This window comes from Hypanus sabinus, chromosome 1 (genome assembly GCF_030144855.1).
Source record: "Hypanus sabinus isolate sHypSab1 chromosome 1, sHypSab1.hap1, whole genome shotgun sequence".
Classification (NCBI taxonomy): domain Eukaryota; kingdom Metazoa; phylum Chordata; class Chondrichthyes; order Myliobatiformes; family Dasyatidae; genus Hypanus; species Hypanus sabinus.
The window spans coordinates 180,857,212-180,876,766 of NC_082706.1; the positions used below are offsets into that span (position 1 = coordinate 180,857,212).

Here is a 19,555-nt window from a genome sequence, read left to right on the forward strand (position 1 = left end):
ACATGCAATGGCCATAAACTACCGGTGGGCGCTTTATACCAGACAACTTGGCAGTAAACACCAGCAGGCTATTCAACTGCAGTGAAGGGTACATGAGAAGAAACCAACCACACTGTCCTTTATTGATCAATTGCAAACACACCTACCCACTTCAATCCATCTCTGGATTGGCAACTGAAGCCTTTCACTTCTGACCCAGCCAAGCAAGTTTCCCTGGTCATGAAAAGATTGTTAACTCAACCCAAAATCATTTGGTTGGTTGTGGCTTTAAACACTCATTCATCAGGGAAACTCAAAACCAACAGTCATTACAAAGCATACAAGTTAATTAGAGTGCCCTAACACAGAGTTTAACTTGAAGCAAAGTCAAGACTGAACTTCTCTGCCATGGTGTTTATTAGCAAATCTTATTTCACTTTATGTTAATCAGCTTTTTTTGCCCAATGTTGGGTGCTGCACCTGAAAAGATATGTAAGACACCACACAAAGGAAAAGTACTAAAACCTACCTTTCGGGTTTTCTGAAAATAAAGCTCCGGTAAGGCATGAAACCAATAAGCCAACTGTGCAATATAGAAAAACTTCACCTGAAAGCTAAAATAAAATACATGATAAAGAATGTGCATATGTGACAATTTAGTGCAAATCATAATATACAGCTGAAATCAAAATGCACCTAGCAATATTAACTCATGCAAATAGTTAAGTACATAACAGCTAATATATTTATAATATTTTGGCAGTATCATTTCAATTACCAACAAAATTAGTTCTAGATAACCCTGAAACACTGCAGCAACTACTGACAACAAACGTTTGCTGGCAGCTATGTTGCTGCACAGAACTGAGTATCTGTTTCTTCTTCTGAGACACTTCTCTTTCTTATATTAATTCTAAATACAACTGTAAAAGTGATAACAATCTTACCTGGAATTGAAGCATGAGCATTAGTGTCAAACTAAACAGCTACCACTGAACAAATACATTTCACATTTCAACTCTTGGATATAGGTCACAACTGCTTCTCAATAAACCAGCTCAAGTCCATTGCAATAATTTTCTTTAATGTCCCATGTGATCATAATAGCTTCAATTGTTACAAATTAAATAAAGGTCTGGTTCAGCCATAATGTCGTATCAGGTGAAGTACAGATCAGAAATCAAATTATGGCTCTTTTGAACTTGAAATTTATTATTACATTAGTAGAATGACTCAAAAGGTGGTTTCTACCACAAACAAGAAAAAGGTCTACAGATGATGGAAATCCAAGCAACACACACAATACTGGAGGAACTCAGCAGGTCAGGCAGCATCTATGGAAAAGAGTATAGTCGATGTTTTGGGCCGAGAACCTTCATAAGGACAGAAGAAAAAAGATGAGAAGCCAGAAAAGAAGGGGAGGAAGAAATATAAAGTAGTAGGTGATAGGTGAAACCAGGAGAGGGGGAGGAGTGAAGTAGTGAGCTGGGAAGTCGATTGGTGAAAGAGATAAAGAGCTGGAGAAGGGGGAATCTGATAGGAGAGGTCAGAAGGCCATGAAGAAAGGGAAGGGGTAGGAGCGCCAGAGGGAGATGATGGACAGGCAAGGAGATATGATGATAGACAGAAAAATGGGAATGGGAAATGGTGAAGGGAGGAGGTTGGGGGGAAAGGGAGGTAATTACCAGAAGATCAAGAAATCTACGTTCATGCCATCAGGTTAGGGGCTACCTAGCTGGAATACAAGGTGTTGCTCCTCCAACCTGAATGCAGCCTCATTGTGGCAAGAGGGAAGGCCATAAACTGACAAGTCAGAATGGGAATGGGAAATAGAATTAAAATGGGTGGCCACCAGGAAATTCCACTTTTTCCGGCAGATGGGAGCATAGGTGCTTGGCAAAGAGTTCTCCCAACCAACATTGGGTCCCGCCACACCTGGAGCACCAGATACAGTAGATGACTTCAACAGTCTCACAAGTGAAGTATTGCCTCACCTGGAAGGGCTGTTTGGATCCCTTAATGGTAGTGAGGAAAGAGGTGTAGGGGAGGGTAGCACTTGTTCTGCTCGCAAGGAGTGCCAGGAGGGAGATCAGTGGGGATGGACGAATGGACAAGAGTTGTGTAAGGAGTGATCCCTGGGGATGGGTGGGGGGGGGGGGGGGGAGGGAGATCTGCTTGGTGGTGGGATCCCATTGGAGATGGTAGAAGTTACAGAGAATTGTGTGCTGGATGTGGAGGCTGGTGGGGTGATAGGTGAGGACAGGAGAAACCCTATCCCTGGTGGGGGTGACGGGAGGATGGGGTAAAAGCAGACATGCATGGAATGGAAGAGATACAGTTGAGGGCAGCATTGATGGTGGAGGAAAGGAAGCCTGTTTCTTTGGAGGAGGAAGACATCTCCTTAGTTCTGGAATGAAAAGTTTCATCCTGAGATATGTGGCAGAGACAGAGAAATTGAGAGAAGAGGATGGTGTATTTACAACTAACAGGGTGGGAAGGGGTATAGTCCAGGTAGCTGTGAGAACCAACAGGTTTATAAATTATATCAGTAGATAAGCTATCTCCAGAGATTGAGAAAGAGTCTGAAATGAACCAGATAAATTCGAAGGTAGGGTGGAAGTTGGAAGCAAAGTTGATGAATTCGACGAGCTCCACATGGAGCATCAGCACCAATACAGTCCTCAATATAGCGTAGGAAAAGTTGGGGACTGATACCAGTGTAGGCTTAGAACATAGACTGTAACACGTAGCTGACAAAAAGGCAGGAATGCATGTGAGTGCCCATGGCTACACCCTTTTTTTTGAAGGAAGTGGGAGGAGCCAAAGGAGAAATTATTGAGAGTGAGAGCCAGTTCTACCAGATGGAGGAGAGTGGTGGTGGAGGGGAACTGGTTGGGTCTGGTGCTTGGAAAGAAATGGAGAGCATTGAGGCCTTCATGATGGGGGATGGAGGTGCATAGGGACTGGACACTTATAGTGATAATAAGATGATCAGGGCAAAGGAGCATGAAATCATTGAAAAGATCAAAAGTGTGTGAAGTTACACAGTCATAGGTAGGAAGCGACTGAATTAACATTTCAGAAAATAGCTAGAGGCAGAAAGTCCAGACAATCTCCAACTAAACCTCAAACCAGAAGGTCTTGGATATGACTGAGATATCTGCATTGAGGTGATAGCAAAACTGCTGATATAATAAAGTTTAATCACCAATGATCACGTCTTAAGGAAGATCAGGAAGTGGTCAGTAGAGGAAATCAGGTTCCCACAGAATCATAAGAATGACTTTGTGCTCCTATACTCTCAGTCAAGTCCTGGGCACAAAATGAAGGGAAAAAAGTTTACAATCACGAATCCTTAACTTTCTAAGCCCAAATCCCAGCATAAACAGCTTTTTATTAGAAGTGCACCAACATTGCACAAGTATGCATGAATCAACATTATAAGGTAGAGAAATAAAAAGGCAAAAATAAAGTGTCTTTCTGAAAAAATTGGAAAATTCAAAAAATATTTTATTAGCTTTTTTCAACCCTATTTTTTTTACATATTCCAATTTATGCTTGCATTCACTAAATTAATTATGAAAATACTTACGGCATCAATATGTGGGGGTAGTTTTCCCATAAGTTTCGAGGATTTGATGCATAATTTTCCTATAGACAAGAAAAGATTTATTTGTTAAGACTATATTTCAATCATTGTAATTAGCAAAACCAAAACTATACAAAATAACGTCACACTTACAGATGCTAGAATGCATGTTCCCCAGACAAACGAAACCAAGTAAAAGGCACTAAGTTGTCCCGATTCATTGAATTTGCTGTGTTTTGTTTTTGAAAAATGCATCCGCCTGTTGATTTTCTGAAATGAAATAGAACAGTCATTTGAAAACTGTATAAAGCATGCATCATTTCATAGATTATAGTAAAAAGTATCCATACTCACATCAAGCATGTATTCTTGCACTATGGCGTGAAGAATAATAGCAACCAACGTATAAAAGAAAACTGTAGCGATGTCCTTAAAGCCATAACGATAAAGAATGATTGATTCAGCATTTTCATCTAAAAAATTAAACAAAAAGAATGACCATGTATTGACACTTAGACTACAATCATGTGTAAAACGAAAGTACAACCTTGCAAAACTTTACTATACGTGGCAAATAAACAAATAAGGTTGACAAACTAAATTAGCAAAAATAAAAAGTAGTAATTTGGGAGTAATGGCTGTAATATATTAAACTTAAACTAGAAGTAAAATCAGCACATCAGAACAAATGGGTTTAATATTGATGAGATTTACATTACTGTGGGAGCAACAATGCAAATTTAGAAAACTGATTATAATAGCAAAGGGAAAGCAAATCTCATTAAGTCAGAAGCCTGCAGTGGTTTCAGGATCCCATTAAAGGAGAGGTCAGAATCAAAATTAAAATTGAAGACTACATATGACTACAACAACATTAAAAAGTTTTAAAGATTATGGGAAAATAAAGATGAGGAAAGCTAATAGAAATCTTTTATTCAAACAACTTTTTTAAAAGTGTGCAATGACTTGAATTGACGAGGTTCATCGAAAAATTGTCACATTAATAAGCACTTTGCATCAGCCTTTTTGTTGAAGGGAATGACAATATTTTGGATTATATACTGTTGCTGGCATCAGAATCTACTAAGACAGCTAATAGAAATGTAATCAGACAAAAATGCTAAAAACTACCCTAGCAAGCAGTTAGTAGGATAAACAATAAATTAAGAAATGTTTCAAAGAAATGGAGAGACAGAGTCCCAAAGGGGAATATGAAGAGTTCAGGGCTTAAATAGCAGGATAAGGTTACCAAAACTGAGGAAATTTCACTTAGAATAATGCCCAGAAATGGAGAAAAGTATGTTTTTTTTGGGATGTAGAGCTGGAGGTGAATGTGGTTACCAAAACAAGGAGCAATGAAACAATAGAGAAATTTAAACACATGGTGGAAACTTTAAAATTGAGGTAATACCAAATGGATGGCAACTTTTGCCTACAGACAGCAGAACTCTGCCAGAGTTTTCATATATGGAGTAGACAAAACCAGAAATCGGCGTGACAATACAAATATTACGAAGGAGAAAGTAGATGGTCTCACAATGACAGACGTTTAGCTGGAGGTTCAGCTCAGGGCTGAATAGATTACCTACACTGTAAAGAAACTAGTATAACCAGACATGGGAGCAGTTGGAGTGAATGGCTATACAGAGAACTTGAAGGATGGGAATGTTAAGATGGTTATGAGAAAAAGATGATATTATGATGGATCAAGAGAAAATGTAGATGACACAAGGCTGATGAAAGTTAAAGGACTGGAAAACTGCAAATGTCACTCCACTCTTCAAGAAGGGAGGGAGGCAGAAAAAAGGAAATTATAGGCCAGCGAGCTGACTTCAGTTGTTGGTGAAATGCTGAAGTTCATTACTAAGGATGAGGTTTCAGGATACTTGGAGCCATCTGATAGAACAGGTCAAAGTTACCATGGTTTCCTTCAGCTGGAATTCTCTGAGGAACTAATAGACAGGATAAGCAAAAGAATCAGTAGATGTTGCTTACTTGATTTTAAGAAGGCCTTTGACAAGGTGTGACACATGAGGCTGCTTAATGAGATAAGAGCACATGGTATTACAGGGAAGGTACTAGCATGGACAGAATGGCTGACTGGCAGGAGGAAAAGAGTTGGAATAAAGGAGGCTTTCTTTGGTTGGCTGGCAGTGACTAGTGGTGTTCACACAGGGAATTGGTGTTGCGACAGCTTCTTTTCATGTTATATATCAATGATTTGCATGACAGAATTGATGACTTTGTGACCAGATTTGCAGACAACATGAAGATAGGTGTTGGGGCAAGTAGTGTTGAGGAAGTCTGCTAAAGAACTTCAGGCAGATTGGGAGAATGTACGAAGTGTCAGATAGAGTTTAGTGTAGGTAAATGTATGGTCATGAACATTGTTAGAAGAAATAAAGGCATTGACTATTTTCTGAAGGGGAAGAAAACTCAAAAAATCAGAGGGGTAAAGGCATTTGCAGGTTGATTCAGTGGTAAGGAAGGCAAATGTAATGATAGCATTAAGTTTGAGAGATTACAAAAGTAAGGATGCATTGCTGTGAGCAGTTTTGAGCCCCCTTAACTAAGAAACGACGTGCTGGCATTGGAGAGGGTCCAGAAGTAGTACAGGAGAATGATTCTGGGAATGAAAGGTTTAATGTAGAATTACATTACGCTTGATGACTCTAGACCCGTACTCACTGGAGGTTAGAAAAATGAGGAGTGGATCTCATTGAAACCTATCGAATATTGAAAGGCCTAGCTAGATACAGTGGATATTGAGAGGATGTTTCCTGTAGTGGGGAAGTCTAGGAGCAGAGGGCACAACCTTAGAATAGAGGGATGTCTATTCAGAATAGAGATGAGGAGGATTTTTTTAAGCCAGAGAGTAGTGAATCTGTGGAATTCGTTGCTGCAGGTGGCTATGGAGGCCAAGTCATTGGGTTTATTTAACGCAGAGGTTTATAGGTTCTTAGTTAGTCAGGAAGTCAAAGATTAATGGGGAAAAGGCAGGAGAATGGGGTTGACAGGGATAATAAATGAGCCATGATGGAATCGAGCAGCAGATGTGATGAGCCGAATGGTCTTAATTCGGCTCCTATGTCTTATAGTCTAAAGCAATGGTTCCCAAAGTTGGTAATATCACCCTTCTGGGATGTGGGAGTTTCCCGGGGGTGGTAAAGATAAAGGGGGTGCTGGGGCGCTCAACAGCAAGGTGGGCGGCTGAGGGATTATTGGCTCAATTTAAGAAATGAATGACTTATAAGCATTTGATCCTCAGTGCCTCATAATTGATTACAACGATCATGTAATCACCTTAGCTCTTGCCAACCCACCATTTTCTTAGACTTTACTCGAAGCATGTTATAGCTGTTGAAAAGCAATGTAACACTTCTGTATGAGAGACCTAGACTGAAGGAAGTGTTATTTCCGGGCCCGACTCACACATTGTTGTACAGTGTTACCTTGTACAATTCCCATACTATAATCAAAAGTGATGCATTTCCTGTGAAATTGGGTATGGGGTACAATGTGTTAAAGTTCAGAATATGCACGTTCAAATAGACCACACTTCTGGAGCCCAAGTCCCAAATGAGTTAATGCTGCACCACTATGTACCTACAGATAGAGCTGGGTTTTGTCTGAGCTACGATAAAGTCATAACCTTCCCCTTTACTGATTACAAAGCTTGAGGTCGGACTTAAAAGGTGATGGACTATGGACATTAACCCATAACAAAAATGGCAGAAGCAGACCAAATGAAAAGAAGTGCAGACAGTTTAGTGTGGGGTATCTGAAATAGGGATTTATACCAGCACCAAGCAACCAACAGCAAATTGCGTGAAAAAAAAATCAAATAAGGCAATGAAACTGTCCAGGCTCCTTGAAATGTTCAAGACAATACACTGATAAAGCAAACAAGAACTTTGTGAAATCTTTGAGAAAACACCTCAAAATATTTCCCAGTACTTCACAATACAAGTAATGGTTTGCATGCTTCATACAGCATTTTGTTGCTTATTACTAAATATGGAAAGCCCCATACAAGAAATGGAGATTTCGAGAAGGGTTTTGCACTCTGTAAGTCACCAGACCACATAATTAGCCAGCGACAACTCTGTTCAAAGACAAATAGGTGAAATGTCTGAGAATCAGGAACACATACTTGGGCAACAGAATTATGCAACATACTTAGGATAACAGAATTTGCTCTGAAGTTGGATAAAATCAAGTTTGCTAGGCAATGAATCTTTGCTTCTTGGTTATGATCACTTCATAAAAGATGAAAGCATAGATCGAGTTTTTTTTGCAAGGGAACAAGAAACAGATATGAAGGGGGAGTCAATATTTTGGGTTGTTGAGCAATTTTTTGAAAAAAAAAAGGGCAATCCGCTCACCAACATTCTTGCTTGTACAACAGACAGGGCATCATCAATGACAGGATACTACCGTGGGGTTATTACTTTCTTGAAAAGCCCTGTGTCTAACATATTTACCATTCACAGTGTAATTCACAGACAACGTCTTGTCACATAAAAACCTAAGTGACTGGCTGCACAAATTATTAAACACTACTATCATAGCAGTAAATACAATCAAGTCCCATGCTCTTAATGCTTGACAATTTCAAGAGCTTTGCATTGAGAATGATTAACAATTTGAATGTGCCTTGCCATTTTCCATGTGCAATGGCAAAATCACTTTTGTGCACTTTAAAAGTGTGATAGAATTCTGTGAAGACATAAATGCTTCATTCAGTAATCAACTTGAGAATATCAGGCATGACTTTGCTTATTTGGAGGTATACTTAGGAGCTTAGGAGACAATGGTGCCTAATGGCAACTCCTTTGCTTGCATCTTCGGAAACAGCTCTACTTCTATCTTTAATATTTCTATTTTTCCCTTTCAGGGTTCTTTTGAAGACCCTGACCTGGAGTTACACGCTGACTTCACTTCTTTGTGGAAATGGGACCCGCTCCTGGGGTCTCATGACTGGCCGTTATTTGACAGACCAAGGACACGGTCTAGAAGATCAGCTGGCCTCAGAATTTTGAGATTTTGTGGTTCTGGAGGCGGGCGGACCCAAGGTTGGTGCCTCTGTAGTAAATGAGTGTGTCGTGGGAGATGGAAGATCTCTGGCTGTGTGCCTGGAGACCTGAGTTCTTTGGACACAGAGCTCAGAAAGAGCGACGCAATGGACTTTTAACATCATAAATCAGTGAGTTGTTTGTTATGTCTCCCCTTTCGCTGTGAAACAGAGACATCCCATTTTCCCTTATCAGGGAGAGAGAGAGAGAGAGCTTATGGTATGCCAAATTAACAGATGAACAAGTAGTCTTTGAGGTACTTCAAGTCTGTGTCTTTATTGATGCTTTGCTGCACGCTTTAGTGTTTGGTGGAGGGCGCCAATGCCTTTTTTTGCTGGTGGGGGAGGGGTAACTGGGGGGCTTTGGGGTTCTAACATTTAACTGAGATTCATTCCTTGGGGTACTCCTCTGTTTTCGTGGATGGTCGTGAAGAAAAAGAATTCCAGGATATACCTTGTATACATTTCTCTGACATTAAGTGTGCCTTTGAAACCTTTGAATTATTCACAAAAAGCAAGGTTATGATGTGAATCTTATCAAAGTCAAATCAGTTGTTGCCACATTTCTGTCCAAGTCAAACCTATTTAAGTGCAACATTGGCCATCATGACCTTTGCCAATTTTTGAGCCTCTCTGAGTTGGAAGAGAAAGAAAGAAAGAAAGAATATCAGATGATCTTCAAGATTACTGTGCACTCCCGGGTGAGCTGTATAAAGACAGGTCAAAGAGATTTCACGATCTTCTCTTGATCCAAATTCCATATTGGGTAATAAATTCATTCCTGAATACATGTAATGAAGAATTAACAGGAAAGATGGAGGAAGAGCTGATCTTCCCACAAATGACTGAGCTGAAGCCAAGGTTAAAAAAAATATTAAGACCAATGGTTGCAGAAAGAAATCCCTGAATGCTATCCTGCACTGTGGAAAAAGGTCAAGATGTCCTTTACTGCCTTTCCAAAGTCATATTTAGTAAAGTGCAACTTGTTTCAAAGCAATGAAACAGACTACAAATTACTGAATGTGGGGATCTGAGACTACTGAGTGACATTTAGCCTTATGTTGAGAAGCTGATATCACTGCAACAAGCCTATCCATCTCACTGAGGTGAAAAAGCAATGAAGTAGTTCATAGTTGGACAACTAATGCACACTCTTAAAACTATTGATGAAAATTGTTTTTACTTTTCAGGTGGCCCCCGTTTTTCAAATGTTTGCTTTATGATACCTCGCTGTTACGAAAGACCTACATTAGTTACCTGTTTTTGCTAATAGAAGGTGTTTTCACTGTCACGATAAAAGGCAGTGCGCGCCCCGAGCAACCAAGCTCCTACCCTGGAACATAATTAAGCATTTCAATCGTGATGAACGAAGTAAGGACATTGTCCACGTGTTAAACCATCTGCACTATTAATATGCAGAAAGAAAGAATCTTGAAAGCTGCCGATGTTACTGTTGGTTCTGCTTGTAGCAAAATGATCTCTCTTAGTTGGCATCCAATAATGGATAAAATAGAAAGTCTATTGCTTGAGTGGATTGATGGGTGTACAAAGCGTGGTGCTCCATTAAGTTATACTTAAGGAGAAATAAGTCAGTCTTTTTAATAAGCTGAAATAGAAAGCACTGGACGATGGTGATGAAGGTGTTGCGAAAGTGGAATTTAAAGGTAGTCATGGGTGGTTTGATCAGTTTCTGAGGCGAGGGCAGCTTCATAGCTTAAAGTTTACTGGAGAGAGTGCTTCAGCCGATACTGAAGCTGCTGAGAAGTTCCCAGCAAACTGAAGAAAATAACTACAGAAGGTGGTTATTCGTATAAGCAAGTGTTTTAACTGTGACAAAACTGCAATATTTTGGAAAAATTTGCTGAGCACCCCAACCTCCGATGACTCACCATCATCGGTATGCTCGCTGGCTTCCTGATCCGGCAAGTGAAACTACACTGTCCATACATTATTTCTACTTTATATAGGCTGTGTATTTTTATGTTACTTGGTGTGATTTGGCAGCCCCATAGCTTAAAGATTACTGGAGAGACTGTTTCCGCTACGTAGTGAGATTTTCACAATGTTAGACAGTGCTGCAATGATTGCAGAAAAGTATTTCTACTTTATATAGAATGTATATTTATCATATCACTCCTGCTTTTACTATATGTTACTGTTATTTTAGGTTTTATGTGTTATTTGGCATGATTTTGTAGGTTATTTTTTGGGTCTGGGAACGCTCACAAATTTTCCCCATATAAATAAATGGTAATTGCTTATTCACTTTACAACATTCCAGCTTACGAACCGTTTCATAGGAACGCTCCACCTTCTGATAGCGGGGGAAAGTAGCAAGTAATTTTATTTGCATAAATTTTATTAATTTGTGTATATTAAATAGATATGAGTATTTGCAATTTATCCTTTATAACATTCCACTAATCTCTCCAAGAGTGGTATCCAGAATTAAGAATGTAACTAATGTAACTTAAGTTTTACAAACTTTTTGCCCCCCCCCCACTTTACTTGGCCAGAGATATGATATGCTATTATTACAAACTTCTGCTTTTGTCCTGCCACCTTCAAAACTACACACAAACCTCCTGATCTCTGCTCTCCTTTGCAATGATAGGTAACTTAGAACAGGCAGCAGGAGAATTTTTTTTATATATACAGGCTTTTGCAAAGTGGTACGTTTCATTAAGTTGTTCACTTCAGTATGGTTAAATGCCAATAAACTTGAACTACATCTATAGAACTTATTTTTAGCTAATTTCTTACTATTCGTATTTCATAAATTCTTCCTACCTTTAGTAAATCTCTACTGGTACAAATATATACTTTAATGAAAATAATCACTTTACAAAGTTACGCATCTTTGGAGGGAATATTTCAGTTTAATTCATCTAAAGTAGCCCAAAGAATTACTCATTGTCACAGCAGCAGTTGGTGTAATTTTCGATTAGAAAAGGATACGAAAAATGTTCCTGTACTTGTTGGCTATCAAACACATGGTGATTCATGGAAGGTTAACAGGACCAAGCTGTTTAGATTCACATTAACCCTAACAGCGAGACCAGCCACCAGTGAACTGTCACTACTTAGGTATGTTTAGCAACGAAAGACAGAGGCAATTAATATAGTAGCTTAAACCAAAACATTTTTACCCCATCAATACCTCACAGCTCCAGACTGTGGTATGTCAGTGATATTTCACTGACATATCACAGACACCAGTTTTGGCTAAATGTTGCTATCTGTATCCAAACTGAATGCTGGTCTCTGGCAGCCCCCCAATATTAAATTCCCAGTCTTCACAGATACCACCACCCCACATAGTTTTACCTTTCTCTTTGTAACCTTCTCTAATTCCACAATTTGAGACAGCCGTACAACTCAATTTCTAGTTTTCACATTGAGCATTTCAATTCCTTTACAGTCTAAACGGCTTATCAGAATCCGGTTCATAATCACTGTCATACATTATGTGAAATCTTTGGTTTTGTAACAGTAGAGACAAAATTGCTATAAGTTACAAAATAAATAGTGCAAAAAATGGAATAGCAGTTGAGTTTGAGGTTATTATTGCAACCACTGATCTCAAATCTCTCTCATAGCTGTACGCCTACACATTGCCACCTGATCCCGTCCAGAAATTCCCCCCCCCAAACTGCTTCTTAATCCTCTTGACCTTAAAAAGACACTTTCAAACATTGACTAATATCTCTTACGTAGCATTCAACAACACTTCTCAGGGATGCTATAAATGCTGAGTATTTGAACTAATACCATGGGTGCCATGGTAGAGTAGCCATTAGCACAACGCTACTACAGCTTGAGACATTGGAGTTCAATTCCAACGTCCTCTGAAAGAAGTCTACATGTCCTCCCTGCGGGATGTGTTCGTGCTCCGGTTTCCTCCCACAGTCTAAAAGGTAGGTTAATTTGCAATTTAACATTGTTCTGTGATTAGGCTAGAGTTAAATCAGGTGTTCCTGAGTGGCACTGTTTGAAGAGCTGGAAGGGTCTGTTGTGCACTGCATTTCAACAAATTGATTACAAGGTGGTAGCAAGTGCACATGTGGCCAATTGATCATGCAGTGAATCCACTGAACCTCCTGCACGCAGGGGGCTCTCACTTTGCGTGCAGGCTTTTGAATGCCGCATGTTTTCATCTTGACGGACCAGGTTCATTGCTCCCATACTGTAAGTTGCCCAGCATGTACCGTTACTAACATGACTCAGTAAGATTGCTTAATCATACTACTCCATTTTCATTCTTACTCTGCGCTTACCGAACAGCGTTGCTGTGAGACGCGATTTAAAAAAAAATTATACCTGTTGCAGAGATTGTGACATTATGTTGAAGAGTGACGAAAGAAACAGCTATCTTAGCTGTCATCTGTAAAAAAAAAAGATAAAATATCTTAGGGATTAATAAGAAATACATTTTTAATTATAAAACCTACTCAATCTTACCCATAAAACAGAATGCAAAATGGCTTTTCAATAGTTATCAAGGAATAAAAACACACACACACCTAACAGGCACTGATGGTGATATGCCCATAATTATGCTGTCACGAACCCTCTCAAACAATCAAATCAATTGATTCATGGAATATGAACTACAATGTCTACAGCACATTATTTTATTTGAAAAGACTATTTCCAGATTCCGGCTGGTGTGCAAAAATTGATTGTACGTTTGTGGTGACAAATTCCCAACTTCATACCAAGAACACCTTCAACCTTGCTGCGTGGCATTCAAATCACTCCAAAGAGGACAGCTTTGCTCAAGTGTAAGGTTCATGAGGAGCTGTGTGGCATTAGGAGCAATTACTTTATTTTACTAGAATCTGTAATAATATAGCACTCCACCACCCTCCTCTACCCTTCATGTTAACATCAAATCAGGCAGCAATGCTGGTTCGAAGGGAAAAATAGAAGAGCATGCTGAGTAAACCCCAAGCATACCCAAAAAAATCTGACAACTTGGGTAAAGCCAAAATATATGTTCACATGCATAAATAAGTTCCGGTTTAAGATGACGCTGGTGAATCTCTGGCTGGTGGCTAATGAAACAACTAAAAACTTATTTTCAATCCCTCTTTTTTCTGGTAAACGATCATTGCAAATGGTAGCTTGCAACTTCCCTTTGGACTTGGGAGGCAATTCGATGTGGTTGAACCAAGGTGAGGCAGTGGGCCTGTCACAGAGAGTGAGGAAGACCCAAGGGTCAGTCAATTTACACGCCAAGCCGATTTTGGAAGGTCGGGTACAGGCTGAATCAAGGCGGTGAGGTCCAGACCCCAGAGTGTATCAAAGCAACAGTACCAGCTGTTTGGATGATGACTTAAGCACAGGGCTAGATTGAAAAGGTCAGGGTGTTGAGGCCTGAGATGAGGGATGGGCCAGTTTAGCTCGCTACTCAGCTCTGCACTGAACTGGTTACACTCTCTTTGTGGAATTCAGTTCAGAATGCTGTTTGCTTATGTTTATTATTTGCATTATTTGATTTTATTTCCTGTTCATTGGGTGCCTGACAGGCTTCTTCATTTCGTGGCTGCCTGTTAGGAGTCAAATCTCAAGGTTGTATAATGTATACATACTTGGATAATAAATGTACTTTAAACTTTGAATAAATGTTTGAAAAAAACACTGCAAACAAAAGGCTATCCATAATGGAGAGATAAGGGCTCAAGTCTTGTCACATCCAGCCAAGAAAGTGGGTAATTAAGCCGGATACAGCTGCTCCATAAATACCTCCACCATCAATAATTCTAAGTCCAGCAGAAGAACGAAACATATTGATGGAAAATATGGAACTACTTTCAGCCCAAAGTACAAAGAACATGATATATTTTTCCTGACCGCCTCAATGTCACAGATGATCTTAAGGTAATTTTTTTGTTCCAGTTTACGAAGGATTAACATTAGATATAGAAAGGCCCCATAAATATCCTCGCCAGACTCCTGAGGACATAGATTTATATGTGAATCTGCCAAGCTGATTCAGTACAAATTATTTCACAAGAAAGCATGGAGGGCCCATCTTTAATTATTTCATCAATTATGCTTCCTCCAGAATTAAGTCCTAAGCAGGATGCTCACTAATAATTTTCCACTTTTCAGATCGATTTCAATCCCTCAGATAATCCTGCACGATGATTTAAAAAAAAATTCAAGTTTCAGTTGATAAGCCTCAGAAAATGTGTTGCACAAGTGCCAGGTGTTGACCATCTCCAACAAAACCATGTAACCACATCTCTTTGACGTTGAGTTACCTGTCATGAAACATTTGGTTTACTGCTCACTGTGCAGGGCTATTAAAAAAGAACTTCATAGCATCTTAAAAGCTTCTTCCCCCAGGCAGTTAATCTGATAGACCAGCCTAGTTAACGCTGACCTCCCCACTTCCCTCTATTTTGTCAGTCACTGCATTGTAAATACATGCACATTTTATTCCATATCTGTACTTTTAATTTTATTTTATATAATTCTTAATTCTGTATTATTGCTTAATGTTTTAACTCAACACAAACACACCACAGCAATTTCCTAATACATGTAAATGTATATAGCGAATAAAATGGATACTGATTTCAGCTTCTTGATGCTAATTATTTACTCACATGCCCATCAGCTCCCTCTGAATTTGCTTGCCACCCATACACCCTCGAGAGGAAACTACAGTACCCATGGATAAACCACCCAGCCACAGGGACACAGAGAGCACCCAAGGTCAGGATCAAATTCAGCACAAACCACTGCATTCTGGAGCTAAAGCCTGGAAAGATGCCTTGAGATCCTCTGGCATTAAACTAGCAATGTGTTAATCAATGGCTAACACCGGAAACTAGTAGTGACACAGAACTCAATATTTTTTGGTAATATATTAATAATTCAGACCTAATTGCAAGGGCATAATAAAGTTTAAAGATATTAGAAACAAAATAAGCATCTGGTTGATGGTGAGAAGGAAAGCTTTATATTGCAAGATAAAGATGGCCTCCTCCAAGAGGACCACAACCCTTGTCGTGGTTTGGAGGCATGCATGCCTCATTGACCCGGAGAGCTATGTTAGCTAAGGGCTTTATGATAGGGCCACCCATGCCAAACAGATCAAAGGGTAGAGGCCAGAGAGAGTGATCCACCGGTCTTGCAGGTAAAGCAAAACTGTTATCGAAACAGCAAAGAAGTAAGCTTCTACATCTGTGAGACAGTATTCCTGAGACTCCACCCAGAACTTATAACTGACAGTTATGAAAGAAGTCCTGAACACCTCCAGAGACAGAAGACCTTCTCTGCTGTCCTAATCAACAGTGGCATAATGGGCAGTAGAAATATAGATGAATAGACAAATAGCAGACAGTTCAGCCAGTGAGAGGCTTTGAGAGCGAAGGATTGGCTGGAAAAGCAACAAAGTCGTACAGAACATATGGGAACATCCTACAAAATGGGCTGGAACTGTGGAATCTATATCCACAAATCCTAAAAGAACGCAGGAGTATTCAGTGAGATGGTATAGCTGGCATACGGCAGGGGTGGCCAAACCGCGGCTCGCGAGCCACATGCGGCTCTTTGGCATTCAATGTGCGGCTCATGGAAATATGTTGACCTCCTTTTTACCACGTGCTGCCATTGCGTAGAAATGAATGGGAAAGCATTTTGGTGATAAATAGAACCACGGGAAATCCCTTGAGACTTAATTCCATCGCTCAAGAGTTGGTGAGAATTGCTACGTGGTGCTGAAGACAGCTTGAAGACAGGCGTGAGTTTCAAAATACATGACGCAGATTTACGTCGTTTGGTGCTCAAAGAGTTAGTGAGTCTAGGCCTGACCTCATTCAGGTTATGTACATTAACGCAGTGTAACACAGGACATTGAATTGTGCAGATCTAGTTGGTACACTGCGGATACGAGTTTTGTTTTCAAGTGTCTGTAAAAATTTTGTGAAGGAAGATGGCGTCATTAAATTGTAAGAAATTAAAATATGAAGATGAAAACAGACATTTTAAGCCACAGTGGGAGGAAGATTTTGCATTCACTGTTAAAGGAGGTAAAGCATTGTGTCTTTTCTGCAATGTGCCACTCAGTCATTACAAAGTCAGTAATTTGAAATGCCACTATGAAACAAATCACAAAAACTTTTCGGCTGATTATCCACGTAAATCCGAATTACGGAAAAACAAATTAACTGTGTTAAAATCATCTCTAAATAGCCAGCAGACACTGTTGACAACGTACAGTAAGGAAGCCGATACGATTGAAGCTAGTTTAGTTATATCATGGAATATTGCTTGTGCAGTATTTTAAAATGTGCAATATTGTGCAAGTTTAAAAAACCACATGCATGAATAAATATTGTGTACATGTATTTCTTAACATTGATATAAAATTTTTTGTAACAAAATGTGTATGTAACAACAAAAATGTGTGTGTAAATTTTGTTCATGTCTCGCTGCTCTCAAACATCTTAAGTTAATCGTATGTGGCTCTTAAACTAAGTAAGTTTGGCCACCCCTGGCATACAGGAAGGTGAACCACAGAATCTCACAGCAGATAATATTATGCTTCAACTATATGCAGCACTACTGAAACAACTTGAGCATAATGTACTTTTTTAAAAAAATGGCGAGGGGACAAAGGTGCCAGGAATGAAACATTTTAAGAGACAGCAATAACTCTAATTGTTTCCTTTGGAACAAAAGAGGCACAAGGATGTTGACTGAAATGTAAACATTAGGAGGGGTCAGAAAGTAACTACGAAGTACCTAGATGCCTTGGTAGAGGGACCATTCCAGATGGCATATGTTAAAATGATGTACAAAAACTTTTCCACCAGAGGGAGGTAGGACTCTGGAATTCACTGTTGGAAAGCAACGAAGAGTTAGAACCCCTCGTCACTTTTACATGAAGAACCATGGTTTGCAAAACTAGACTTTGCGATGGATAGTGGGATAGGGTTTAGTAGTTTTTATTCAACCAACACAAATATACTGCACCAAAGACCAATTCCTGTGTTTAAAGTGCTTGTGATTACATATACTGTAAGTTGCTACCAGTAAAACTTTGCTTGTAACTTTTGATTTGTGTACGTATTACTATTACTTTGTTCTCTTACTCTTAAAGTGTCCACAACTTTGCACGTAAGGAAATCAAAGCCATACAGTGAAGCAGCATTAACCAGCAGAGGATAATTGGATGAAAACATTTAACCCCAATTAAAAACTAAAAACATGCTACTTTTATTGTAAATACGCCTGCATTTATAAAGGAAATGTGTCACAATGTGAACCCTCTCACTAACGTGCCATTGCAGGGCTTTTATCAGCGTGTAATTACATTCTTGCAGGTTTAGATAGACATACGTTTACACTCGATGGAAAAGCGTAGCGAATCAAAAGTCTGATTGACTCCTGTGTTTTACATGTATTAAGACTTGATGGACAGTAATCTGAGGAACATCTGAGGCCATACTTTAAAGTGGGACTCAGGGTAGAGGTAGATGCAAATATGACAAACAAGTAAGAAATTTTAACTGCACGTTTTGATTACATTTCCGAATTGTTTTAAACACAAAGGTATAATTAAGTGTAGGATGGCTAAAATTTTGCATAAGCTTATTTTGGAAACCGTCCGTAAACTTAAAGCAGAATGAGGTTCGAAAGCCCTGAGAATTGGACACGTCAACCCAAACAGTTCCCGTGGGGAAATCGAACTCCGCGCGTTGCACGATGGTCCTAGTAGTTCCCCCTGACTCTTTGTCGCCTCATTATACCTCACAGGTACACTACAAATCCCAGAATACTCAGCAGTTCGGCAAACAGGAGAAAGGCTTGGGGTGAGAAAAAATAACCGGGAGAAAGGGACTGGCGGTTCCCGCGACACAACGGACCGCCACATAACTCCGGAGTCACCAAGCACGGGAACAACCGCGGGCTCCCGGCCGATAAAAAAAAAGCCTGGCCAACAGCTGACTCCAGATGGGCGTCGCTCACTCACCTCGAACATGAGTCCGAGTAGGAAGACCATGGCGACACATGACACGATGTCCGCGTGGTTCTGAACAATGAACTCGTGACTGAACACCGGTGGGTTCTTGCTTTTCTTGCGCGGACCCATAGCGCCGGCAGCAGAAACGAACTCGGAGGCTGCGAAGACGGCGGCCGCTGCAAACTGACGACCGCGGCCAGCACCACGTCCGCAGGAGCCAGAGGCGGTTTGACTCCGCCCCCGCCCCAAGCATCAACGCCGAGGCGAGGCTCCCCGGGGAAACCTCCAGGTACAGCGCCACACCAGGACGGGAGGAAAGTCAGTGCCACCTCACCGAAAACCATCTTTACTACATCGCAGCGCAACTTCCAGTCTGCGAAGTCACACTTGCTCCTGTTGTAAACATGCAGCAATAATGTACTTGAAACGTCGTCTGTTCATTTTCCTTCATAGATGCCGAGTTCCTCCGTCATTTTGTGTGTGTGAACAGTGAATATCATTCCATTCATCAGGACATACAAAGGTCCTTCGGATTTTTCTGGCTGGAGGTCCATGTTCAGCAGAGACCTGTACTAGGGCTTGTGATACATACAGTAAAACTGACATGAGTGAAAACATAGATTGGTGGTATCGTGTTTGCGTAGATAACTGCCGAAAGATACAATGGGAAATCAATCATTTGCAGATAAGGGTGGAGATATGGTAGGTGGAGTTTAACCCTGCCAAATGTGGGAACAGGAGTCTCTTACAGGTATGCTCCCCCACCTTGCTTACAATTGAATTCCAGTGCTGTGCCATTGGCTTTTGGGACCGCCTGGTATAGAGAGCTATTGAAATAAAAGAATTTTAACAAAGACAAAGGCCTAGCTCTAAGTAAAAACTGGAATTCGATTATAAACAATGTGGGAGAATGGAAACCTGATCAGATGAG

General features: G+C 40.1%; 1 protein-coding gene across 1 annotated transcript in view; it reads right to left on the reverse strand.

The window, feature by feature from the left end:
• Positions 1-19,208, reverse strand: part of tram1 (translocation associated membrane protein 1) — a 40,424-nt gene extending 21,216 nt beyond the window's left edge. The window contains exons 1-6 of the mRNA XM_059982634.1: positions 18,634-19,208; positions 12,963-13,026; positions 3,923-4,041; positions 3,722-3,838; positions 3,572-3,630; positions 509-593 (exon numbers count right to left, since the gene is read on the reverse strand). Coding sequence (XP_059838617.1) covers positions 509-593; positions 3,572-3,630; positions 3,722-3,838; positions 3,923-4,041; positions 12,963-13,026; positions 18,634-18,753 — 564 coding nt within the window. The 5' untranslated portion in view covers positions 18,754-19,208. The remainder of the gene's footprint in view (positions 1-508; positions 594-3,571; positions 3,631-3,721; positions 3,839-3,922; positions 4,042-12,962; positions 13,027-18,633) is intronic.
• Positions 19,209-19,555: the final 347 nt, after the last annotated feature.